Here is a 27,281-nt window from a genome sequence, read left to right as displayed (position 1 = left end):
AGAGGTACAATAGTCAAATAAACCTCCAAGTAGGGTTTGATTTGTGAACAGCAGTTAATAACAACTAGGAATAGTATAGAATGAAACTGGATGGAATAAAAGGATATGTAGCACAACTAGCAGGATCAAATAAGATGCCATGGAGGGGTGGACTGGGAAGTCTTGAGATATGAGTTGATCAAAGGCAATTGTAAGATGTATATATATAATGTTGGAAAATGTATAAATAAAAAATAGATAATCTCATCATCACTGGTGGTAGAAAAAAAAGGAGATTTCACCCCTCCCATTCCAAGAATCTGCTGATGTTCTCTGCTGATTCTCCAGAGAGGAGGGGGGCGGTTTCTGCTCACTACTTATTCCGCTCCAGCCTCACATCAAAGAGAGAGACTGAGTGTTGAGAGAGAGTGTGTTATCTCTGTATAGATAAGGTTGCTGCTAAGAGCAGCTGCAGACACTCAGTGCAGTTCAGCTTCTCCATTTAGCTCTGTATATAGTTTGTATGATAGTTGTAGATAGAATAAAAGTAGTTATTCTACAGAGCTGTTCTCCGAGTGGTTTATGCTCTGCTTTATTCTGCTGTGCAACGACTGTCTTCGGGAGTGAATCTGGTGCTCACAACTCTGAGTTGTGAATCCACAGCACTTTGACCTGTTCCTGTGCAGAAGGTGGTCTCTGGAAGTGCTACCCCAGGTCGCCTGGCCCAGTCGGGGCTGAAATGGATGAGTCCAGTCGGTGGCACTGGCTCAAGGGCGATGTTGACATATATATAATGTTGGGAAATGTATAAATAAAAAATAGATAATCTCATTATCACTGGTGGTAGGAAAAAAAAACCAAACTAACTGAGGCTTTATCTATTTTTTGAGGGTCAAAGTCCACCACGTTCAGGTACCTTCCCTATCCCAAAACTAAACAGCCAAAGGAAACAGTTTTGAAATAGATGCCTCAAGGTATTTTTGACCCACCTTGTTGCTTATAGGGGAGGTATCCATTCCGCCAAAACTCCTTTGCCCAGATGGAGGCACTTGGTAGACATCTTGGCCCTGAAAACCATGGCCGGTGGGTACCTGGTAGATCCCCTGGCTGTGGTAAGAAGGAGGCACTTGGTAGACCGGATCCCGAGGAGAAGCATGAGCACTAGGCACTTGGTAGATCTTTGGCTGGTTAAAGGGTTGGTGTACAGATCCCGAATTGGCCATGTCTTGGTTAGAGGGACTCTCCTGCACAGGGCCGATGAGAAGTTTCACACGGTTGCCCGGGACAATGCCTTGCCGCCCGTGTAAGGAGCAAAGCCACCATCCTTCCAGCCCTTCCGTGTTCTGTTCTATCACGGTCAAAATGTCTCCTTTGCGGAAAGCCAGCTCCTCTGCACATTCTGGAACATTATCGTAGAGAGCTCTTGCCATAAGATTCTGCGGAGAAAACAGAGGAGAGAACTTCAGCACAATATATTCCATCTCAGACACACTCAGGTTCTTTAAAGAAGTAAGAATGCTTGGTGCGAGTAAAGGGGAATCATTGCACAAATGTGGCATTAAAAACACAATGACAGCAGCCACGGACATTGTCACACCAGAAGCCAAAAGTCAAAATGGCAGCCTTCACTCCCCCATCACTTTCAATTGCCTCATATCCTTAAAAAACAGAGAGAAAGAGGTTGGGGTACAATAAGAGCATCGGCTTCTTTATGGCAGGGCTGGGGAACCTTTGGGCTTCCAGACCTCATTAGACTACAACTCCTATCATTCCTGATTATGATGGTTGGGGCTGATGGGAATTGGAGTCCAGCAATATCTGGAGAGACATGGATTTAGGGTGTAAGATCGCTGCTTTATGGTCAGAGTCAATTTGTCTAAATATACATTCATAATCTTTTATATCCTCTGTGGGGGCGTGATGGGGCCCTGGAGGTTAGGAGTTAGGATTCTGGTCCTGAAATACCAGTTAAAATCCATGCCAAAAAATCTCTGTTCTACATTTATAACCAAGGATCTCATCATGTGTATAGGTAAAGGTAAAGGCACCCCCGACCGTTAGGTCCAGTCGCAGGCGACTCTGGAGTTGCAGCGCTCATCCTGCTTTACTGGCCGAGGGAGCCGGCGTACAGCTTCCGGGTCATGGGGCCAGCAATGACTAAGCCACTTCTGGCAAACCAGAGCAGTACATGGAAACACCGTTTACCTTCCTGCCGGAGCAGTGCCTATTTCATCCTGAAGCAGTTCTTAACCCGAGGTACTATTTCTGGATTAGAAGAGTCTGTAACCTGAAGCGTCTGTAACCCGAGGTACCACTGTATCTCAAAAGACAATGGAGTGTGCCTCCAGGGATGAAGTCAAACCACTGCATTAGCAGCACCAAAGTGACTTCCCTGGGGCACAAGCCTGCACAGGGTGCTTGGAGGTCCTGGTCTGCCTCCATGATGCCCTCCTGGCCTTGATGATGTGGTTCGAAGTAAAGCAGAGCAATACGTCTGGCACAGATTGGCTGCAGAGTTGCTGAAAAGGGGCATACAAGATTTGTATTCCTGAGCCTTTTCTTCTTCCAAAGATGACCCGCAAGGCTGTGGAGGTTTAGGATCAGAGCTTTCCTTCTCCTAGATGGGCTACCTTCCCAGGTTGAAAGGCCCCCAGCAAGATTATCTTGATAGCCCTGCAGCCCCATTGCTTCCTGAGCCACCATGGGATTAAGAGAAACCCCTAGATCCTACAGAAAGGGCCGCAATGTGGCTTGTCCATGCCAGCCTCATGTTTCAGGAGCCTGGGTTAACCCTGCCTTGGGGAGCAGCTTTGGACCAGGTTCTCCCTGTATGATCTCGGGCTTCTCAGGAAGGAGCTGTGCACCACTGAAGGTTCCCATCCCACCAGAGTAAGTGAGCACTGTGCCTAACTCTGCATCCACCATTACAGAGAAGCACCCCGGCTCTGCATATGGCTCTGCAACTTCATAACATGAGCCAACCCATACCTCTTTTTAAAAATATGCCGTTTCCATTCACAGACAAAACATGCTTTGCCTGTCTCTCGCTCTCTTTCTTTCTGTATACATGGCTGTCTGGCACATTCGGTATTGAAGCTGTCAGCCAAACTAGGCAGTCAGTGGGAAGCAGACAAGCTGTATAGGCTGTCATTCTTGGACGCCTTCACAAAGGCCCAGAACGCTGTACTTCTTGGCTCACGTGGTCCTAAGCAAAGCACGCTGGCAGCCATTAGACTGCCCAGTCCTCTGTACTCCAGAGGAGCCAGATAGCTGTAGATGAATTGCAAGAGTTCTCTTCTCTCAGAGGAAAATGTATATGTAGTGCAAAAAAACACATAGACATAGCAATGAATGGTTACACCCCATCCTAAACAAGCTGGTGGTTGGTGGCTTCTGGAAAGTCCTTTTAACAGCAGACAGTTTGTACAAAGGAGAAAGCAGTTTTACTTTTCGAAAAAAGCCAAACTTTGACAGCAGAGGATGAAGCTCCAGTCTCTCCCTGCCTCAAACACAAATCAGTACTAGTTTCTAACAGTACTAGGAGGATTTATTATTTACTCATTCAAACAAGGGCAGGGAGTGGATTTGCGAAGTAATTTTTTAAAAGTTCAATGTATCTTAAAATAAGGTACTACATGGTTGATTACCATCTTGAATGACTGTATGAGCCTCAAACATAGATTTATTTATTTATTTTTAAAAAACCAACAACCTGCATTCCTGTTGCCTTTAATTATTAAGTATTCTTATTTGAAGGTGAAATTATGCTGATTTGATGAGCCAGGGGAGAGAAAGCTTGAGAGAGCACCACAAATAACAAAATACATTCTAAGTAGGGCTGTCCGCTAATCAAGAGATTTTAATCAGACTTTTCACTGATAACATAGCTACATTTAAATAAATTTGCATATTACCAAAGTATCAACACAGGTGTCTTCTTGAGAAGCGTAAGAGGCTATGTTCAAGATTAAATGCTTTATTCACTATTGCAAGAACCAGAACCAAAGATAGTATAGAACAACTATGTTGGTTTATCTTTACACTCATACTACTACTGATTAAAATATGTTCTCTCAACAAATGAAAACTGGACCCCTTGGACTACTCAACAAAAGCTCAACTAATATGGTCAATTGAAGCTTGCCAGCCAAAAAGTCCCAATTCTTTGTTATTAGGTTTATCAGCAGGATACAAGGCAAAATGAATACAGAAGAATGAATCAACACAAATTAACAAAGATCATAACCAGCTTTGAGACAAACACATATCACCAAATAAAGATGCTATCATGTGAGTTAAACAGGACTGTATAAGCAGATAAAAATGTATTTAGCCAAATCTGTCTTTCCAAAAAGACTGGCGGACTAGGAAGAGATGAGCCACGATTAATATGTGATAAAGGAACACCCAATTGCATAGAAGGCAACAGGTGAGAGCAGAGCCTGGGAAATCTGTTTCTCTAGGAGGGCTAGATATCACAGATGAGTGACCCCTGACAATCTGCCACGCTGGCTAGAACAGATGGGAATTTCAGTCCAACATCATTTGGAAGGCAACTGCTTCCCCACCCCTGTGCTAGGGGTATCTATTTACTCCTGTGTAGCAACCAAATTCACACCCGAAGCATAGATCTGCTCTATGATAACTGTCACTTGAAAACTTACCCAACTGTTGAAATCTTTCTCTTTTTCAAAGTTTTACCCTCGGCCAGATGTATATATAGCACACCACTTTCTCCTGTCTGCATTTTATGGGGAGGTGCTACAGCCAGTTAAAGCACCAAGCCTAACTACCTTTGGCTTATCCAAAACCTAACATGCCAGGTCTCTGATTTACAGCTGGGTGAACAGGAAGCAAACATTTAGTTTGAGTAGTCAAGCAGAACCATTCAGGTTCCCAGCTTTTAATTAGAACAAATGCACCGAAGACAGAAGGGGGGGGGGAATAAGACAAAATGTCAGTAATAATTTTGGGTGCCAGGAAAAAAGAACCATGAATGCCAATAAACAGGAATCAATAAGAGTCTTCCCTCTTTTCCTTTGACCAGGACTTGGCCAGTGAGCTAAAATGGCCTCACTTTGCTGGACTGGTTTACCAGGCATCACAAGCTGGGAGCCACTGTTCCCATGAAATGTTAAAGATGCTCAAAATTAATGCAAACATATATACGGGAACCTGAGCTTACCTTTTCCTCCTCCCTCCCCACTGCTTTTTCCCTGCCTGTCATACATTTTAGATTATAAACCAGAGGGCAGGGACTGTCTGTACTTGTACACAGCTCCAGGAGCCCTTTATCCTGCTAAAGAACGGGGTAAATAAAGAAAGTTACAACAGTTTTTTTAAGTAAGCCCTCAAGTTACTGGGCTGCAAATGTTACTAGCTTGCTAGGAGGCGAGTCGTCTGTGCTGTACAGTTCTGTGTTGGGCATGGAGTGTGTAGGGGAGAGCCCCCTCCTCTGCAGCCAGAATGGAAATGCAGGATTGCTAGTCCTTTTAATAGGCTACAAAGTGGACCGATGGAGATGGGAAGGGGTAGGGTTAGGGGTGCTCCCTCCCTGCCACCTTGCTGCAGCTTCTCACTAGCTATGAATAAAGAAAGACTTTACTGAATCTGCAGCTCGCATAGAAACTAGGACAACTAGTCAGGGATGGGGGATCCTGCCCGCTCACTCACCTGCATGGAATTCCTGGGTACCTGTGGCAAACAAGTGAGTTAAATACAAGAGTGACAGTTATTGGGGGGAAACCACTTTCCCTCCATTTCCTCAGAACTGTTAGCACTGATTAGTCACATGGCCAGTTATTTTGCATCATTCTGTGTGGGGCTCCCATCCTTTGAAGCCTCTGTTTCTTTTGATGTTTAGGTTGCTACAATATACAATATACCGTATAGGAAGATGCCTTATACAGTGGTACCTCGGGTTAAGAACTTAATTCGTTCCGGAGGTCCATTCTTAACCTGAAACTGTTCTTAACGTGAAGCACCACTTTAGCTAATGGGGCCTCCTGCTGCCGCCGCCGCCACACGATTTCTGTTCTCATCCTGAAGCAAAGTTCTTAATCTGAGGTACTATTTCTGGGTTAGCAGAGTCTGTAACCTGAAGTGTCTGTAACCTGAAGCATCTGTAACCCGAGGTACCAGTGTACTGAGTCAGGGCACTGTTCAAGCTAGATCAGTGCTGTTGACTCTGGCCAGCAGCAGGTCCTCCCAGCCTTACCTGGCGAGGCCAAGGATTGAATCGGGGACCACAAAGCAGATGCTCTAACCACTGAGCTGCAGCTCTCTTCCAGCATACTCCTCCATGAAACGACACCATGATGTGGGTTGTTAGGCCACAAAAGTAGCTATATAAAAACAGGAGCCTGCTATTTTTTTAAATTACTCATTAAAATAAAAATCAGGGCAAGGAGATGAAAGAAACATTCAAGAAGGATATGAAGTGACAGCTTTAAAATGCCAAAGGGAAAGAGGCCAGGCAGAGGCAAGGGTGGGAAGGCAGGGAGTATTCCATCCGGCCTCATAAAGTAAACAGGGCGAATGACGTCCATTGCAAGACAGTGGTAGGTGGGTGGGTGCGCAGCCATGGAGCAAACAGAGAGATGATAACTAATGCAGCACCGTGAGATTGTGTACAATGGCTTCTTTAAAGGCTAACAAAACTGGCCACAAAAAAACCAAAAAAAACCTAGCACCCTTCGTCTGCCTCTCCCCCAGACAACAATTATTCATCAGAAAACAACTTAAGCATCCATTCTTTCACCAGAATCTTTTTGTCATAGCAGGAGGCGGGGGGGGGGGAATGCTCTCAGGCACGTACACTTGTGTACATTGAGCTATCATATACCAGAATGATTAACTTTTCTTTCTCTGTCCCCGCCTCCCCAACTACTGCCACCTACGTATACAGAGAGTTTATTATTATAGCTACCAAGGAAACTATCACCTCTGAGTAAAGGAGAAATGCCTGCTCGTTTCTATTAGGAGCCGTTTCTAAACTACCCTAAACAGGTCATCCAATTATCTCACTCATGTTTAGACAGTAACAGGAAAAAGGAGGGAGGAGCAGTAAGAGCTCAAACAAAAAAAGGATGATGTAAGCCTCTCAAGCAGAAGCTTAAGCAAGTGACTAATTTCCCAAGATTATTATTAATAATAAAAAATTTAAAGGCAGAAGGAATGGTCTGTCTCTAATACCGTTTGCCTCCCTTTCTCCATATGCATGGCTTTAAGTCCAAAGGAATTGGCAGTCTGAGGGCCGCAGTCCTTTCATGAGTAACCTGCTAGGGGCCAGTGACGATAGCAGCAGATACGACTCTTTGGTTTGTAAAATGGTGACATTCCAGCCACACAAAACCCAGCTGTTTTTTTCTAAACACACACACACTGCCCAAGTTCCTCAGAGTGGTGTACAGTGGTACCTCGGGTCACATATGCTTCAGGTTACAGACGCTTCAGGTTACAGACTCCGCTAACCCAGAAATAGTGCTTCAGGTTAAGAACTTTGCTTCAGGATGAGAACAGAAATCGTGCTCCGGCGGCCCGGCGGCAGCAGGAAGCCCCATTAGCTAAAGTGGTGCTTCAGGTTAAGAACAGTTTCAGATTAAGAACGGACCTCCAGAACGAATTAAGTTCTTAACCCGAGGTACCACTGGATGTAGTTTTCTCTCCTCATTTCATCCTCACAACCAACTGTGAGGTAGGCTAGGCATAGAGAGAACGAGTGGCATAGTATCCCCTAATGAACTTGAAGAACTGAGGTCTGATTCTCAACATAGCAAATAAGAACAACCTCTTGGTGAGCCAGCAAGGAAGCTTTAATAAGTTAAGAGAGTTCCTCCCACCAGTGCACCACCAACCCATTAAACCTTGTGAGCTATTAACTTGCGTGGACTTGACACAGACAGGAGGAGGCGAAAATGCCCCGAGTCATAAAGCAGGGCCAGGGTATCAACAGAGTGAAGCACATGCTGTGTTGTGGAGGGTGACAATGGACATCTCTAGTCGGGAATCTGGCAGGCAGTTCTGTGTCGGTTCTTTTTTATCTTCCGCTTCCCTCATCCCCCATCCCTGGAATAAAGTGCCTATTGTATTGTACTGTCAAGGAGGAAAACTACTGAAGCATTGTGTGTCACAAATCTGGGGAAAGCAGGAGATTCTGTGAGAACCAGAGCTGTGCAGATCCCGCCACAGATAGAAACATTATGGCTTTAGATTCTTTTGATTTTTTGTTTGTTTGCTTAAAGGATGCAGATGATTGTTCTGTTCTGGTGCTCTCTGAAAGCTCTAAAAACTCACGCAAGAATCATGGTAGCAGCTTAAGAGCACTGGACTGGGAGATCAGGGTTCAAATCCCTGCTGAACCACAAAGCTCACTGGGTGACCTTAGGCCAGTCACTGTCTCTTAACCTAACCTACCTCCCCTTCTGTCGACAGAGAGGAAGTCCACAGGATCCTATGACCCCCTTCAGCTGCCATTTGTCACAGAAATATTAAATAGGGTGGTTATTATACAAGAGGGTTATGGGATGGGCTTCCAACCTGATCTTTTTATATATATATTTAAAGAAAATGAAACAGCTTCTAGAAAGTGGTTTGCCACAACAGTATTGAGATTAAGCTCACTTCCCCATCAGAGTTTACTGTGAATTTAGTGCTACTCAAACATGAAAGTTTTTCACATTGTTTGCACAATATCGCACACATCAAAATGTCCCTCGATTTCCCGCCCCCTCCCTTTAAGCCAGATTTCCCAGTTCCACATTTTTAATTTTATTTAAGTGGATTTTCCATGGAAATGGTAAATCCAGATTGAATTTGCGGATTGGGATGGCATTTTGATGAAGACAGTATTTATGGACAGCGCAAAACAAACACCTTGTTTGAGCAGTGCCCTAAATCTCAATGTTGTTGCAGGATGGCATTTTGATCATGCAAATGCTGAGCTAAAATTGACAGCAGGAGCTGCACCAAGATCATCAATAAACGGCTTTGCTGATGTGTCTTTACTTAGAGCTATGAGACACTTGCAAAGTACAAACCTAAGAAGCCAGTGTGTTCGTCATTACTCTTGTAACCCTCAGGCAAAACACAACCATTATCACAGAAGGCCAAACTTTCATATCAAGTACAAACCGTTCTCAAAGAGTTTCGTAAGGGGAGATCGGAGGGATCTCTTTGCAGAACACTTTGGCCAACAATAATTCCACCCATGTGCTTTATTTGGCAGTCAGATATTCCACCCCCCACCCAAAAACTGGATGATGTGTTTTTAGTGCAAATAAAGAGTGATGGCTTCCCATCCTTGGCAGGAGCCATGAGAAGGTGCTGAGTTCTGAATGCCCGGCCACTTCATTCCTGTGCATCTCCAGGGCAGAGGCTGCCAGTCACTAAGCCCACTAGCCCTGCCAAGTTGTCTGGAAGCAGCAGAGTGTGGAAAAATGTTGGCCTGGGCAGGAGAAAAGCAAGTCTCTCAATTCACTCTTCCAGCGAGCTGCCTGCCTTTGTTTCACTCTACATTACAAAGCGGGAGGATCTGAATATGCAGTGGTGAAGTTTATCAGCCTCAAACAATAGAAGTTTTTAAAAATGCACTCTCAACCATAATGCTTCCCCCCCTTTTTAAAAAAAAAAAAAAGATTATCAAGGTCTTTTGCTTTAGGCGGGAAAATCATGCCAGTTGCATTTTCTCTTTTGGCACGACAACTCAGATTCACTTCCAAGATGAACCAGGCAATGCCAGTCTAATTTTAAAGGTGTGGCAGGCATATAGCCAATAGGTTTATTAGGTTCCAGATGTTTCACTCACTCTTCAAGACTGTGATGCAGTCCAGGGATGGCTGAGGGTTCATGAATGATCCTGCGAAAGCACACCAAGCCTTTTCTCTTACTCTAATTTATACTTTCTTTGCAGCAAAAAGATGGGAATCAGTTAGGAAACAAACAGGTATTCTGGTTTCAGATATTCTGTATCTTTACTGCAGAAGGAACTGTGACAAGACCCTGCTGCTGAAGATCCTGTAAGACTCCAGACTTAATATTCTTACAGAATCACAGAATTTTAGACTTGGAAGGTACCATGGCGGTCATCTAGCCCAACCCCCTGCAATGCAGGAATCTTTTGCCGAATGCAGGGCTCGAACGCATGACCCTGATATTAAGAGATTCATTTACATTAGATGTCATTACTTCACTTGCTTCAAAATGTGGCAATCCCTGTAACAGCACATTTATTCCATCACATAAAGAAACCATGCAAGACTGCCTTGGCCTCTTTCAAATATGGAGCTTACCACACTTGGAAATGCAATTTCATGGATGCACCTGTGGAATATCCCTCCTTCTCTGCTCCCCCAAAGAGAGGCCACACTGGGAAGGTTGACCGTGCCACAGCAGCACAAGTGAAGCACTGCATAGAAGAAGCTTGTCACATGGAGACCACACAAAGAAGTGCCACCACCCTGCAAGAATCAGGGCCCTGCCACCACCCTGCAAGAATCGTGTGCAAACACTCAGGGCCAGATTTAACTAAGCCAGCATGTTGGTGGATGTCAACACAAGGGGTTCTACTAGTGCAATGGAGCTTCCCCTCCTCTCCTCCCCCTCTTTGCCCCCTTGTGCCAACTCGTTCAGATTGCCTCTGGAGGGCGAGGAGAACCCCCAGAACAGCACATGGCAAGAGGAGAGGGGCTTCATTCCACCTGGCAAGCAGAAATGTTTGCCCTGATGGGAAGAGCGGAAGAGTGCATTGTTGAATTCCTCCCTTGGAATTTTATGGCTGTCCCTTCCAGCAGACCATATGAACGCTCACCAAGGATCTTCGTTCTGAACAATGTCCATTAATTAACAACACATGCTAAGTGGTGCTAGTCTGGGTGAAGGTTGGGCTCTTGGCTTGTTTGTGTGCCTACAGGATTGTTATTCATTTAAAAGGCCTGTGAACAAGCTTTACAAAACCCAAAACAGATTTCAGGGTGGAGTTGGATTTCATTTTTGTTGCTTGCGTTCTCACACTGCTCTCTCTCTCTCTCTCTCTCTCTCTCTCTCTCTCACACACACACACACACACACACACCAGCACATTCTACCCTGATCCTCACGCACATCTGAATGTACACATACTCAGAAATCCCCGGTCTCTATCAGAATATGCCCAAAGGTTGTGGCACAAGAGAAACAGTGTTGTAATATCTAAAACAGTATGCTTTTACCTGGGGCTACCAAGTGCTGATAGGAGATGCCTGCTCCGTTGCTTTGCTTTTGGCACACTATCCTCTGGCTTAGGTAGGTTAGTGTGCCAAAGGGCTGATGATCCTGCTGCAGACTTGAGGAATTTATGAGATCACCAGCCGACTGATTCTATGCAGCCTTGCTGTGAAGGAGGTGTCAGCTCATAAAGGCACATGACGGACAGCGACCAGGGAGCAACACACATTAGTACAACTCCAGATGAAGCAGTTATCGCAAGCAGGAGAGAGGCAACCAAGCTACCATATCACATTTCCAGAACTCCATGGGGCGCTCATTTCTTTTCCAGTGGAACATTAGCAGTGACGTGCCCTTACATATCCTTTGAAAGAGACAGACCCCACCCTCTGCCTCCCAGCTCAGACTAGCCAAGTGTTTGGAAACTCTACAAAGTCAGAGGATTTTGGTCATATATATATTTAACCCCCCTCTCTCACCCTTTTCCTATAGAGCTATCTATTTTAAAATAATTCTTAAACTGGAAGGGGGCTTCCTTTTAAAGACCACACCATCATTTCTGTGCATGAAGGAAAACTACGAAACCAAAGGGATGGTAGCAGAAGGCAGAGAACCAAGCAAAGCAAGAATTATCTCACTAGGATTTAAATACTACCATGCCAAAAACCCAGAAGTGTGTGGTGGAAAAGCTAACTTCATTCCCTTGGGCAAACCAGGAAATTCCTTGTGAAAGGAGACTGGTTGTTGGGTGCTAGGAGGCAAAAAGCTGGGGGGGGAATGTGGGCATGAGAGAAACAAAAGAGGTAAGAACCCACTGAAATCTGCTGTGGTTGAAACTGCCCACACTCTGTATATTTCCCATATAAGCAATCTAGAATAAAATTCCCATAACATATTGGGGGTGGGAGAACCAACAGCTACTCCATAACAGTACTCAATAGCTTGACTGAGGTTGGCAGGGTCAAGGTTTTTGTATTAATTCCAACTTGGGTCCGTGATATCTCAGGGGCTGCTTGATCTCTTATATCCCTGCCTGATCAATGAAATCTTCAGGAGAGCTACTGTTAGTGGTTACCTGGGCTCAGATGCATGACTTGTATCTACCAGGAGTCATATCCATTAATTTCAATGGATCTACTCCAAGTATGACTAATGATGGATCCAACACATTGCTTTAAAACAGTGGTGTCCAAACTTTTTTCAAAGAGGCCAGATTTCATGAAGTGAAGGGCCATGAGGGCCGACCAGAGTTATTGACCTTTTGTAAGGGTTGAAGTTGTTGGGTTTTTTTAGGATTTTACCCCAGAAAATAAACTGCCACAGGGGCCAGATTAAACCAACCGGTGGACTGGATTAGGCCCCCCCAAATGGACTTTGGACAGTGCAATAGAGATGGGAGGCATAATTTGGACCTCAACTTTTGACATGTAAATATGTTATCTGGCATCGTAGTACTCAATGCTATAAAAAACTCTGATCAGAAAGCTGAACACTACTTTAAATGTAAGGAGCTTCCACACAACTTTTAAACTAGAATGGAAAACCTCCACCTACTAGAGCTGGGTTGAAAGTAGGATCCCTTCAGTATAGTCTTGTTAAGAGGAGCAAGATGTGAAAACTCCACATCAGCTGATTTCCAGAGTCATTTTAACTCTATAAAGAATTAGCTGGTGAAAAGAATGAAGGCACAAACCCAGACTCTACTATTACAAATTACAATGCCAAAGACTTTTCTACGTACACAGTTTGTTTGAACCTGTAGATTAAACATCAATTCTCCATGGTTCTTAAAAAAATAATAATGAAGTGAGCTAGATGGCATTCAGTGGGAAACAAGACTTTATTCCCACGATTTTTAAGCATTCCTCAAAGGCTATTGTCTCTGTACATGTCACAGGGTTTCCCGCTGAAATTTCAACTTCCTAGTCAATGGGGCACATCTTAAGAAGGGCCTCTTAATATGCCAACTACATTCATGCAGACTGAATCCATTCTTAGTTCTCCCCTTCTTTTGGAGCATACTAATCCAGCCTGGTTGTATGAATGAATGGATGAATGAATGGGTGTAAAAACACAAACTTCAAACAGCAGGAGTTGGCCTTGTCCCCTCTGAGACTAAAAAGTTGGGTCATTTTCACCAACCGTACAGAAACTATGTTTCTCAACTGAAATGTTTCTTCTCATTTTTAATTATTTTCTTTAGGGCAAAGAATAAACACTTAAAATGGACAAGAATTCCCACTATTATTCAGAATAAAGAAGCGGAAAGAAAATAGTCGTTTTAAAAGAACAATATGAGCTGTCAGAGACAAACTGGCCCAAGGTAAATGACATCACATTTTGGCTTAGAGGATGCATAAATCTAGATTTTTGTAACTGGCAGAAATTGTTCTGTATGCTACACATAATGTTCTCACCGCTGATTGGTAGATTACCTGTGCTATAACATAAGCCTCTCCTTATTACCAGAACAATTCATTGATGCATTTACCGGTAAATACTTCACTTTGTAAGTCTGATCTTCTTTATGCTGTGGGGCTTACCAAAACTTTAATATCTATATCCTCCCATTCCTGCTGTCTTGCTCTGATCCAACTAAGGAGATCCACATGCATCTTGCTGAAAGCAATGCAAAACACATATGTGTCCCCTGAACATGGATGCGTATATGAATGAGCATCTGCACAACTGAACCAGCAAGTGATGCAAACACATATTTTTGAACAGTGGTCTCCTTACTTGGGTCAGGGAACCTGGCTGCATGGAGTCAGCTCCACCAACAGCCATTGAAGCCTCCCTCTTCGAGCCATGAAATATCTTGTTTGAATCCTGTAAAAGAATTGGGCTCAGAGGTGCAAATACCTAACCATCTCTCCCTTTATGAGGAAACCCAAGTGACTATGTAGGGCTCTCTCCTGCCAACATTCAGCGACAGCAGCAATTCTGCACACAAGTACAGCTCTTGGTCCTTACCAGTTTTTCAAGAACTTGGGGTATTTTCCTCCCCAAGAAGCCAAGATTTTCTTGCATATCTCAGGGGTCTCCTAGGTATGCAGAAGCTCACTCCAATTCTTTCATTGAGCGTGTTTAGCTGTACATGGGACATCTAGTGGACTAACAGAAGGAGCAATACATATTTCTGAATTCTAGCTAATCTGTGATTCAGCAGCATTCCCACTCCCACTTAGCATTCAACAATGACTCAGAACAAAGAATTATGAGACTCTGGTTCTGCTTAGTTCTTAAAAGTTCCCACACATACAGTGCATTCAGTGTCTCCAGTTTCATGGACAGATAAACATGGTCACTGGGCAGCTTAGTTAGCATCACTGTCTTAAGATGGCAACCAACACAATTCTCTGCAAAACACCACTGGCTCTGTTGCCACCAACACTGTCCTTCTGGGTAGCAAATTCTACCCAGTTCTAGGTCAGTTTATATGTCCTTTCTTAGCACAATTCTGAAAATGTAACAGCCAACATTTATTACAAGATTACACAAGGTGGTGTGGGTTTGCAAAGCCTGAATCATGCAGAAAGTCATGCTAGATAAGGGGAGGAGAACCTGTGTGGACCTCCAGACTCCAACCCCCATCAGCCCCAGCCAGATGGTCAATGGTCAGGGATGGTGAGTATTCTAGCCAAGAAACATCTCAAGGGCTATATAGATGATGCCAACTGTTGCCTTCTGCCTGAAACACTCATTAACGCACATACCTTTAGAGTGTCCAGCTTGGGTGTGAGAGAACAAAGTTCAGATCTTTGCTCTGAAATGAGGCTCTCGGAAGACAAGGCAAATCCCTATCACTTTCTTACCCAATTTGCCTCATGTGATTGCTTTATTGAGAGGCTAAAGTACAGCTGCTCTCTGAGATCCTTGGGACTGAAATGAATCAAACAGATCTGTTTAAATAGCAAAACTCTCACTAGAAAAGGCAGTTTCCACTATAATGCCAGCTGACAATCCAAAAGGAAGGAAGCAACAAACATTTTCAAAACGTGCAGCCAAAATCCACAGAACTATAGTTGCTATGGAGTGGTAATTTCTGGTTCAGGCAGTACACTTCTAGACATGCCTACGCAGAAGGAAGTCCTACTGAGTTCAGTGAGACTTACTCCTAAGTAAGTATGTACACGACTGCAGCCTTAATGTAAAATAAGAAATGAATGTCTCAAACAAAAACAATTCATTAATAGTGTAGTTGAAAGTGCAGTCAGTTCCTCATGTAACCTTCATGAAAATAATAGCTCCTTTTTTTAGACAAAGCTCCCTTCATTGTTCTCCAGGGCATCCAGATAAATGAGGATGTCCTGAAATTCTAATTTAAAATGTCCCACAGAATCTCTTTCGTTTGCATTTGTTCTCTTCACTCATGCTAAAATAGACTTCCCATAACATGCAGCGCATTCATCTTGCATCCACTTCATCAGGATGCAAGACTGTAACAGGAGACGGATAGCGTGCTGTATTTACAACAGACTACAAACAGTGACCAAGAGTGTCATTAATTATCTTTCCTCTCTTTGAGTCAATGCTGATGCAAAATAATATGTAGAGCCTTTAAAGTATCGGGTGACTATAGCTGCCTAAAGGCTGCTAGTTACCCATGCCTTGTGAAATCAGAGGAATCTCTTTTATTAGTATTAAGATTTTACTGATCTCATTTACCACACTTTGTGCCGTGACATTCAGAGGGGAATGTCAGGAATAAACACAACCGCGGGGTTTGGGTCAGCAAAGTACATGCCACCACCCCCTTTTTTTACATAGCTTAATGCTCCAGGTCTTTCATTGCCTTGGTTACAGACAGCAAGCACTTATGGTTAGAAATACAGCAATCCTTCCCAGAGATACTGTTGTGTTTGCCTTGGCATGCCGACATTGTATTTACGACTCTGCTGCAGCCCAAATCGAAGACCTCACAGACCAATTTGCTCAGCTTTCTCCCTTTCCTACCAAGTACCTAAAAATAGATGATCAATACCTCAAGCTTTCTGCAGCAGCAACACATGCCCAGCCCCTGCCTTGCATATTGTGAACTACCCGCCATTTCCCTAGGTTTGCTTCGGATGATCAGATAGCTAGCAAACCCCAGTGAACTCTAGGTAGGCGAGCCAAGTTCACTTGCACAGGGCTGTAAAAGGGTATGAAGGGTCATCAGTGGATCCATGCACATTTCATCCTCCATATGTTCCTGTCCATGTAAAAACTGGAGGATAGAGTGACGCTAAGCTACGTCTGCCCTGCAACTGGTGAATTAAGAAGAGATAGCTCAAGTGACGTTGTTGTTGTTGTTGTTGTTGTTGTTGTTGTTGTTGTTGTTGTTGTTGTTATTAGGAGGACTGCTGAAAATTGAGGGTCTTTAGTTTGAAAGGTTGGAGTATTGCAACAGAGCTTGTACCACACACACAGAAAGTATAGATCCCCAGGTCCACTCCTTGACACCTCCAGCTAAGCAGAGATGGGAGAGCTAGGAAAAGGCTTCTTAAAGAGTAGGCTGGTTTCTACACGCATTCACACACCCCTCTCTGTCCTCCATTCAAGCCAACAGGAGGTGTTAACAGAATCCAGGGATATTGGAGAAGAATACAAATTAGGGCTGGTAGAGTTTTGAAGACCAGCAGAGAGGCCTGGATGGTAGCATTTGGCCCCCAGGCAATCGGCTCCTCACTCTTGGTCTACACTGACCAGCACTGCCTCTCCAGGGCTTCACAGAGCAGGATTTCCTAGCGATGCCAGCGAAAAAAAGTTGCCCCTTTCTCTCTTGGAAGATGCTGCAGGTCCACAGTTTGTCCTTTGGCTGCCCATCACGGTCAAGCAGGAAGCACCTTCAGCACTATCCTGGGTTTGGATGGCATGCTAAGCCAAACCGTGGATTAGCCGTTGGCCCTACATGAACCTAAAAAGCTCCAGCAGGGAACAGTGAGTGCCATGTCCTCCTTGGGAGAACCATGTTTGCAAGATCACTGTGGACCACACCCTGGCTCAGCATAACACATGGACCAGACCTTAGAGAGGCTTGGTAGGGCACAGTTTCAGAACTCCTCCTTGAAACGAATACCCTGCGCTTCCTAAAAATCACAGCGGTCAGGTCCTTGGTTGAAAAGGCTTCATTCTATAAAGTCCTCTTCTGCTTTGACCTTAAGGTCTGTTCACAGTACACTGGCAATGAACAGAGGTGGGGAGAGGGCTTGTAACAGGCAGGTGTTAAATACAACAACAGAGCTATTTAAAACACTGATGATTTGAAGTCTTTTCAAAATCCCAATTTGTTATCTACAAATCACCTTTTAAACAAATGCTAATCCCTCTCCCTTCTCTAATGGGGCATTTTAAAAAAGAGACTAATTCACCTATTTCTTAACTGAAAGATGTGCAGTGATATATTATTTCATTTTTTAAAAAATTTAAAAACCTGCAATTACTCGCTGCTATTAGTCATTTCTTTCTAATTTCATGCCTACAGCTTGGTTGACTGAAATCTGTTTCAATACGATCATGGAATTTTAGAGTTGGAAAGAACCTTACAGGCCATCTAGCCCAGTCCCCCTGCTTCATACAAGAATCTGCAACCACAACCAGGGAAAATAAATCATTTCCAGTCCAACGTCCTCATTCTGTTCCAGGCAACCAGTTGAACCATGTGCTAGTGGTGGGAGGAGCCAGAGGCAAAGGCAGGTGGAGCAACACATGTAAATTTTACCTTTGAACAGTAGGCTAATCTCTAAGAGACATTATAAGAGTTCAAGGATGTGTTCCAGGTAGACAAAAAAACCTTGGGGTTTGAAGCAATGCCAGTGAGGGGAGTAGCCTGGGGAGAGGGGGATGCTCTAGAGAACATTCCAAGGGCCAGAAAGAGATGTCTCAGGGGCCACATTTGCCTCCCTGGCATGAGGCTCCCCACCCCTGAATTAGAGCATCCCTGAGAGACAGCCATCCTCTAGTGAAGGAGAGCTCACCAGCTCGAAAGGCCATTTGTCCCACTTCTGAGCAACTCTTACTGTCGGTTTCTCCTAATATTTAGCTGAAATCCAATTCCTTGCCATCGCACACCCGCTGGATTCAGTCCTGCCCTCTGCCACAAGGGAAAGCAAGCCTGCTTCATCTTCTGCAGGATAGCCCTTTAGATATTAGATGGCCATCATGTTTCTCCTTAACCTTCTCTTCTCCAGATTACAATCTACGCAGCTTCTCCAACTCTTCCTCACAAGATGGACCACATCCCTCCAGCCTCTCTGGATGCAAGATTATATGTGTTCTCAGATTACTTTGCCATAGGCTATGCCATGGGCGTGGCCAAGGGGGGGAGGGAAGGTCAGCTGTCGCCCCAAGTCAATAAAAATACATGGCTAACTGAGGTTCTTCCCCCCCCAACAAAAATCCTGGCTACACCCATGGGTTACGCGCCACTGCCAGTAGAGATGTGCCAACATCTCTAAGGCAACAGAAGAGTTGTTCTATTGTGGCATCCTTCTAAAATGGCATACAGACACCCGTGGGAAATTTGTTGTTCAGGCCATTTTGTTTAAGCTGAGAAGCAGCTGTGGTCAGGGATGTGGGGGGCCACACCCATAAACTGGCCCTCTGAGACATTTCTCCTCAGCCAGTTTGCCATTTAAAGGAATTTGTGTGCAGGCCATTGAAGCTCAGGCTCTGCTGCCTTTCATTTCTTTCCTCCTCTGGCCAGACACTTTCTGGCAACTGCCCGTCCTGGTGGCTGCCTCTGTTTCTCGGAATGCAGAGCTCAGAGCCGCTTCCCAAGTTACAATTTTCTGCCTTGGGCCTCCGCCCACAAGTTACTCCCATCAGAAAAAATTATAGGGCAGGGAGGACTTATTTGCCAAGGTCTATGCACATCAGACTTTGGCACACAAAGGGGCATGGGGGAAAGGCTTGGAGAAATGCACAGATATATTTCCAATGCTTCGGACAACTTGGGCCTTAACCAATGTGATGGCCTCTGAGGTGTTACAGCAAAGACCCTTTGTTGCCGTGACAGAAGGAAGACAGCTAGCTCTCGTTATTTTAATGGGACGGAATGCTCTTGGGAATGAAGCTCAAACGTGGCAAGTGGTTCTCAACAGTGCAAACCTGGAAGTTAATTCTCCAATGGTGCGACTAGGAAAATTGCTCCTGTGGTACCCAACTCTTATTATGCCTTACAGCAGGCACATCCAACATGTAGATCGTGATCTATTGGTAGATCACTGGACGTCTGTGGTAGATCACTGGCTCCCCCCAAAGAAGCCAAACAACTTTGGCCCCCAACAACTTTGACCTGAACCCCCCAAAATGGGGTAGATCACTGCTAGTTTTTAACTGTGAGTAGATCGCAGTCTCTTGGGAGTTGGCCACCCCTGCCTTACAGGATGGGTGGAGACTCTCAGGCCTGAAGATAAACTGCATCCTTCCAGGCCTCTCTACCTGGCCCTAGAATACTGTACTCTCCAAATTTGGTTGGATTGTGTCCTAGAACTCTGATCATGCCTCCTTGTCTGGATGGAGAATACAGAGGTGTGGGTACACACTGGGCTCCTTTGGGAAGAAGGGCAGGATGTAAAATTGATTGATTGATTGATTGAAACTACCCTACTACACAGAGGTAAAATTTATGCTTGCTCTTCCATCCACTTTTGCCTCTGGCAACACCCAACATTGGCATGAGGCCCCTGGAAAGTTGTCCAGAAGAGAATGTGGCCCTTTGGCTGAAAAGGGTTCCCTACCCCCACATTACAAGTATTCAAACGTCTACTAGATTATACACGAAGTGCAATGTATGGGAGTCGGGAGATTAATACTGCTGTGTATCAATGATGTTTCAAGATTTTGTTGGAAAGCATAATATACTCGGCTTATTGCCCAGCAGGTGAATCTTTGTAACATGCTTAGGCCAACTATCCATCTTATCAAGTGTCTATTTTTAAGTAGCGGCCAAATCAAAGCTTTGTTATTAGGAAAACAACAGTTGTTTATTAAAATAGTAGGCATTTATGACACACAACAGTGGAAACTCTAGGATTACAACTCCAGGACATCAAAAAAGATGTAGGGAAATTGTTGGAACATGTGTATTCTTGCAAGCTGTAAAATGTATGCTTCAGAGACGCGTCCAGATTTTGCCATTCAGAATGAATTTGAGAAAAGTGATTGGTAGCATGACTGATGAGCAGCGATTTGATCCAGACCAACCTAATGAGCTCTATACCTGAGCAAGACTTTGAAGTCTTGCAGCCAAACCAATTCTCTATCCATTAAACCACAAGGGGTATTCATTTTGTTATGTAAACAAAAGGAAAAATAATAATAATAAATGACAGGACATAAAATAAGCAATATATTAGATGCTGGCTGTTTGCCTTGCTTTTAAGAAAGGCAATAGAAGTAGTTTTTCAAGTTACATCAGCTTTGATCAACGGTTTTAAGTTTGTAGTAGTATTAGTGAAATCTATAGAATTACTCCAGGGTGAATGATTTGTGGACTTCGGCTTAAGAATGTTAGCCTTGGGTAAACTGTTTAAATACTTCAGACTCCCTAAGAAATGTAAACAAACTAGTTTACCAGGAAGGTTTTATAGAGGCAAAAATCTTCTGATTTTATGGTTTGCCTGCTCGCTGGCACAAAAGAAGTCTGCCCTGCTCCATCTAAGAGCATTACATAGTATTCAGTCAGTCAGTCAGCATTCAGTCATCTGAATTAAATTACTCATTTCACATGCACTCAGTCTTTTGAAGGAGACTGCATCTATATATGAAACAGGATCATCGCTTTTGGCAGTGCGGGAAGGATAAAAAAGGGATAACCAGAAATGTCAAGGTGATTTTATAATCCCAAAGGGATTACGGTGCAATTAAGGCAGAGTATCCCATACCCAGTTGAAGCCAACAGCAAAATGTTCCTTGATCTCAGTAGCTGGGCAGGTACATGGGCCTCACATTTCCTTTCAAAACACTGTTTATAAGTGGATGTATTTCTGAACTGAGGCTGGTTGAGATGTTGACAGCTTTCAAAGAGTAGCACTAAGTCAGAGATCCTTCCTCCTTGCTCCCTGTATCTTCCATCCGTGCAATGGGAACTGAGGAAATGGCAGGATTGTTGGCAGCCACGAAGAATAGCCAATATATTTCTTCCAAAATTACTTGGAAGCCAATATTTGTAAGCCCCTTCCTTTTCTCCCAGAGTTGGTACCATCTACTACCTGCCCAGGTTCACACCTCAACAGAGGTTCTACTGCTGACCACCAGAACCTGCTACCTACTCATTTGCCCTCTCCAAGAATCCAAGTTCACAATTCCACCTGCTCACTTGCCTGGGTGTTGATCCAGGCCTGATCTAGGTTTCAGGGGCCTCTGGCAGACCCACTCCTCCATTTGTGAACCTTGGAAAGCTTTCCTAGCAGTGCCAGGCAGCGCTTAAAGCAGAGCTAGGCCTAAACACCCTTTAAATTTATCATCCTAGGTCAGGGGCATTGTGGGAAATGAAAATGGTGGCCAGATTCAACCATGTGACACTGCTCAGAGTGGTGGGCCATTTAAAAAAAAAAATAATAGTGTAGGGAGCCAAGATAGATGCTCTGCCCACCTATGCCAGGTGCTGCCACCAGCCATGGATCTGGTTGCAAAGAAAGAGAATGAGCAAATCCGGGGGCTAGCACTGTGAGACATCTCTCAGGAAAAGAACTGTCAGCACAGCCCTAAATTCAAGAAAGCTTTTAGTTGCCTTTCAAGATCTTCTGTCACAGCCTATCACTGTTTAACCCGAATCTTCTATAGCAATCCTAAGCTTGGGCCCATCATTCATGAGATCTGGTTCTTAATTCCCCTGCGGCATGCGGGAAATTCTGAGGTTCATGTATACTATTACAGTTAAGAATTAGTGTACCTCCAGGCATGAATTATCATTATGGCTATTTGCTACTCTATTTATTTTTGCATTCTAGAGGCTATAATCATAGGCTGGGACTAGCATGGAGCTATGCATTGTACAGTCATATAGTAAGACCACCACTTGTGGCCAAATTAACTCACAACATTATAAATAGTTACAAACTTTGACTTGGAAGGTAAAGAACTTCCTTCACTCTTTCGGTTTCGTGTTGACCTTGACAGGTTTCCTTTTTCTTGGCAGAGGAACAACCTTCCCTTCCCTCCCCCTCCCCTCTGAGTCCAACAAAACAAGATTGCAGTAGATGCTATTTGCTGATCTGATGCCCCGGGGTATTCTTGTACCAAGCACACATATTTTTAATCAGTATAGAGCTGTGACTGACTGCAAGGAGCCAATCACGAAAGCTCTGAAACAGAATTCCTTTAGAAAGAGCTCTGCAAAGTTCAATCTCTTTCCTAGTTTAACTTGAAAGAGTTTTCCTAGACCCCTGGGAGACGAAGGAATACAGGGGTCACTGCTACCAAATACTTGTCCAGATTGTTGCTCAGAGCTACCTAAAGAATTGTGTATAATGCACACATTCCCAAGTAAAGTCCTGCTGATTTCAGTTGTCTTTACTCCCTTGCAAGCATGCACACAGGATCACAGCCCGAATGTGGGTTTTTAAGACAACTAGAATGAACTCTAGAAACTAAGCAAACTGGAAAGAGGGGAAAATGCAAGACAACAATGCATTCCAAGTGACTGAAATGTGCAGGATTCGTGCTACACTTTTTTGTATTAATGGGTAACATCTCTGCAGCAGGAATCACATTAAATCAACATGTGAGCCCTCTTGCTAAAAGTACAGGTCTAGAATTTTATATTTCATCAAACTCTGTTTGCCCCATTTTGTAAAGCACTCATCCTTCAAAGTGTCCAAGCTGGTGAACAACATGGGGACGGTCCCTTCTTATCTTCACAACTAGGCAGACATAACAGGGACTGGCCCACAGGCAGCCAGTGTGGTGATTGGTTGAGTAGCAGGAACTTGAACCCAGATCTCATTGGTCCACTGCACTAAGTTTTTAAAACTGGTTCTTTAACAGGAACTGAGATGTTTTATACTTTATCAAAGCAATTCCATTACGTGATGGAAGGAAATCTTTTCAGATCTTCTGCATAGATTTGCATGCAAAATGGGGAGAAATACAAGCCCAAGTCAACAGCTAAGCCTTATGCTGACATCTAAATATTTTCTATGCAGCCAACATAATCCCGATCTCATCCTGATTTCTGAAGGAAAGAAGAACAGGCTATCTTGATTTGGTTACTCAGAGAAACTCTCTGATACACCTTTTCTGCAAATTATTTTTATCACTGACTAAACGACATCCTCTTCTCAGTTATCTATTATTCAATGATATCTCTGCTAGCAAAGGTTTAAATTGCTCCACAACAGTTTTCTTTTAACCCATTGTTTCACACACACCCAAAAAAAGGTACCCACACATATTTTTATCCCAAAAAGGATTCGAAGAGCTTCAAAACGAGGTAATAAAATCTCAAGTGTCTCATTTACTTTGAAATATTACGGTAACTTTGAGGCTGCAGTCCTATACTCACCTGGGAGAAGGCCCACTGAACTCAATGGGTCTTACTTCCGAGTAGACATATGTATAGGGCTGCGCTGCTGTTTCGGTCTTTCTCCCTGAAAGGGCAGCCTTACTCTGGAGTAAGCGAGCGAGGCTGCTCTACAAGGAAGGAGCTAGAGGAAGAGACAGCGTTAACTGTCTTGCAGCTCAACAGCGGATGAGAAAATATCGAGCTTGTCAGAGGCATAGTTGAGGCTGGTTAGAAGTTTTCAAACCGCAACAAAACTCTCCCCTCCAAAATACAAAATAAAAACTGGCTGCAAGCAAGGACTAAACGCAGTCACTCACTCGACTCGACTTTTTGTTTTTGCTTTTAAATTCAAGAGACCTACTGAACACAACTGAGACACCGCTGGAGAAGTTTGGAAAAGTTTCCCGACAGATCCTTAACTTTGGCTCGACCCTGAATCCAGGCACCGAGGCGGGTCAGGCTCGCGCCATTCTCCGCTCTGCCAATACATCTTCCGGAGCAGGAAAAGTACATGCACAACTTTTGCCCGTCCCACGCGCGTTTCCTGCCCCACGCACGAAAAAAAGGGGGCGAACAAAGTTTTTCAAAGCAACCCATCTTCTTACCTTGTACTTCATTCTCGCAGGCCTGGGGCAGGGAGTGGAAGAGGCGCTCCCTTTTGGACAAGTCAGTCCCACCACCTCGAGCCCGGGCGAGTTTTATACTCCATTGACCGCCGCTTGCAATCGAAAACGAAAACAGCCGCCCGCAAGCTCCGGCCGCGGCGACGCTGCTGCTGAGCTGCGTTTTGCCAGCGACTCTGAGCTCGCTGCTTTGCTCGCTCGCAGGCTAACCGCGGCGCTCATTTGCATAGTGTCCCGCTATTGGCTAGAGAGCCAGACGCGCTGCGGAGGAGGGCAACGCCCCCTACGCGCCGCCTTCTGAATGAAATCTTCAATTAACACGCGTTGCTCCCGCCTGGAGTAAAACGTGGGGAAGGCGCTGAACGTTCTTCTTGTAAACTAGTCTCGCATCCTGGGCGTAGCTAAGGGGGGGGGGAGCAGCTGCGGCAGCTGTTCCCTCCCCCCTTAATCAAGTGAAACAATACACATACTTAAGTGACCAATCACGTCGGTTCTGCCCCCCAAAAGTCCTGTCCCCCCCCAAAGTCCTGGCTACACCCATGTCTCAAATATAAGAGATTGGAGCCCAAGTGAGGTCCGACACCGGATTCATTAAAAAACTTCTCACGACCCCCCATAGGCCCTGCGTGAAATCGGCATTTAGGACGAAAAGGGGTTCTTCTGTTATTTGCTGCTTCTGTTGTTCCCTATGAGATTTTGTCTCTTTATTTGCAACTTTTGTGGTGTTTCTCTGAATGTAGCTAAAGGTAAAGGGACCCCTGACCATTAGGTCCAGTCGTGACCGACTCTGGGGTTGCGGTGCTCATCTCACTTTATTGGCCGAGGGAGCCAGCATACAGCTTCCGGGTCATGTGGCCAGCATGACTAAGCCACTTCTGGCGAACCAGAGCAGCGCACGGAAACGCCGTTTACCTTCCCACCGGAGCGGTACCTATTTATCTACTTGCACTTTGACATGTTTTCAAACTGCTAGGTTGGCAGGAGCAGGGACCGAGCAACGGGAGCTCACCCCATCACGGGTATTCGAACCGCCAACCTTCTGATCGGCAAATCCAAGGCTCTGTGGTTTAACCCACAGCGCCACCTGCGTCCCTTATTCCTGTATCTACAATCCAGTAAAACATGTAAATTGAAGAATCATAGCTGTCTTGTTGGACTACAATTCCCATCATCCCTGGCTGTGGGTGATGGGAGTTGAAGTCCAGCAACATATGGATTCTTCAAGTCACACTCACTCTCTTACACACTTTCTCTGCTTCGGTGGAGTCCACCACCACAAACCGGGATAAGTAGTCTGGTCTGCCAACCAGGGTTGATGAAAAGGCAGTGCTCCCACCAAACCTCTGAAATTTAAAATACAAGATAGCTTTGACCTTCTTCTGAGAAGCCCATCCAATGTTCCCTGTGTAAATCACTCTCCTGACCCTGCATCCTTTTTTTCTTTCTTCATTATGTAATAATTTTTATTAAATTTTCTGTTTTACAATTTCAAATAAACATTTTACAAACCTTAAAATAACCAATGACTTCCCTTCTCCTCTTACCATGGTTCATTTTACATATCATGTGCATCCCTGCATATTTTACTATAACCATTCAAATCCATTTTCCACTTTTACATCCATCAAAAATTATTTACTCTGCTGCATTTATCTTAATACTGCCAGCGTTTTCAACTGTATACAGTTATTTTCCAGATATTCAATAAATACTTTCCAATCTTCTTGCTCTCTTATTCTATATGTTAAATCTGCAAGTTGTGCATATTCTGTCAACTTAATTTGCCAATCCTCTTTAGTTGGGACTTTCCATTTTGGGGTTAACAAAACATGGGCCGCAGTTGTTGCATACATAAATAACCTTTTCTGACACCTGGGAATTTTAGTCTGGGTTATCCCCAACAAAAGAACTCTGGGGGGTTTTTTTGGGGGGTGTAATATTAAACATTTTTTTCCATTTATTATAAATCATTTCCCAATACCCTTTTACCTTTTTACATGCCCTCCTGACCCTGCATCCTGATTGGAAGAAAGAAAAAGGCCAGCCTCTTGCAGGAGTGACAGAGCTCAGCTCTGCGGTCACTAAGACAGGTCCCATGGCATGAAAGACTATCCTCTTTGCCCACATAAAAATTCCAGCCTGACCAGGAAGTCTTCTTTATCTGTTTATTAAAAAAATAAAAATACCCTGCTCTTCAGATGTGAAGCTTCCAGGGCAGCTTTCAATTAGAAATACATTATCATACAATGGTCTCTGCCCTCAAGCTTACAATCTAAAAGTTACGACACAAAAGGAACTGGGATTGGGAAGAAGAGGGGGCGGCGGAAGGAAACCTGGGCACTAGTTCTTTGCTACTAAGTGTCAGCAGTAAACCAGCCAGTGGTAAATCCCTTGGTGGTTCCCCAGCTGGTGCCTCCCACCATTCCTCTGCATCTAACCAGCCCATGACACCAAGTTATTTTAATATAATAATAATAATTTATTATATATACCCCGCACATCTGGTTGGGCCTCCCCAGCCACTCTGGGCGGCCCCCCAACAAAATATCAAAACACAGTAACACATCCCTAAACAGGGCTGCCTTCAGATGTCTTCTAAAAGTCTGGTAGTTGTTGTTCTCTTTGACATCTGGTGGGAGGGCTTTCCACAGGGCGGGTGCCACTACCGAGAAGGCCCTCTGCCTGGTTCCCTCTGCCCAGTTTCCTATTTCTGCTTCTACTATGGTCAGTAGAAGGGGGTGGGTTGCTCTGCCTTTGCCACACAATTCTTCCTTGAAGGCAGGGCATGTGACCTCCATCTCACCCTTGGGTCCCTGGGTGATGCATGTTGCCCTTCATATCTGCAGACCAGGCCTGGGTTGGTGGAGTCATTCTAATAGGCAGGACATCGTCTTCTCTGGAACCTGTGGCCCTCCAGATGTTGCTGTAGATGGCAGCTCCCATCATCCCTGATCATTGGCCTTGGTGGCTGAGGCTGGTGGGAACTG

At 44.5% G+C, this 27,281-nt stretch overlaps 1 protein-coding gene across 1 annotated transcript in view; it reads right to left on the bottom strand.

The window, feature by feature from the left end:
• The window catches only part of NEDD9 (neural precursor cell expressed, developmentally down-regulated 9), a 60,261-nt gene extending 35,784 nt beyond the window's left edge, over positions 1 to 24,477 (bottom strand). The window contains exons 1-2 of the mRNA XM_053396909.1: positions 24,277 to 24,477; positions 969 to 1,415 (exon numbers count right to left, since the gene is read on the bottom strand). Of these exons, the coding sequence (XP_053252884.1) occupies positions 969 to 1,415; positions 24,277 to 24,288 (459 nt within the window). The 5' untranslated portion in view covers positions 24,289 to 24,477. The remainder of the gene's footprint in view (positions 1 to 968; positions 1,416 to 24,276) is intronic.
• Positions 24,478 to 27,281: the final 2,804 nt, after the last annotated feature.

This window comes from Podarcis raffonei, chromosome 7 (genome assembly GCF_027172205.1).
Source record: "Podarcis raffonei isolate rPodRaf1 chromosome 7, rPodRaf1.pri, whole genome shotgun sequence".
Lineage (NCBI taxonomy): Eukaryota > Metazoa > Chordata > Lepidosauria > Squamata > Lacertidae > Podarcis > Podarcis raffonei.
This window is presented reverse-complemented; position numbering and strand designations above follow the sequence as displayed.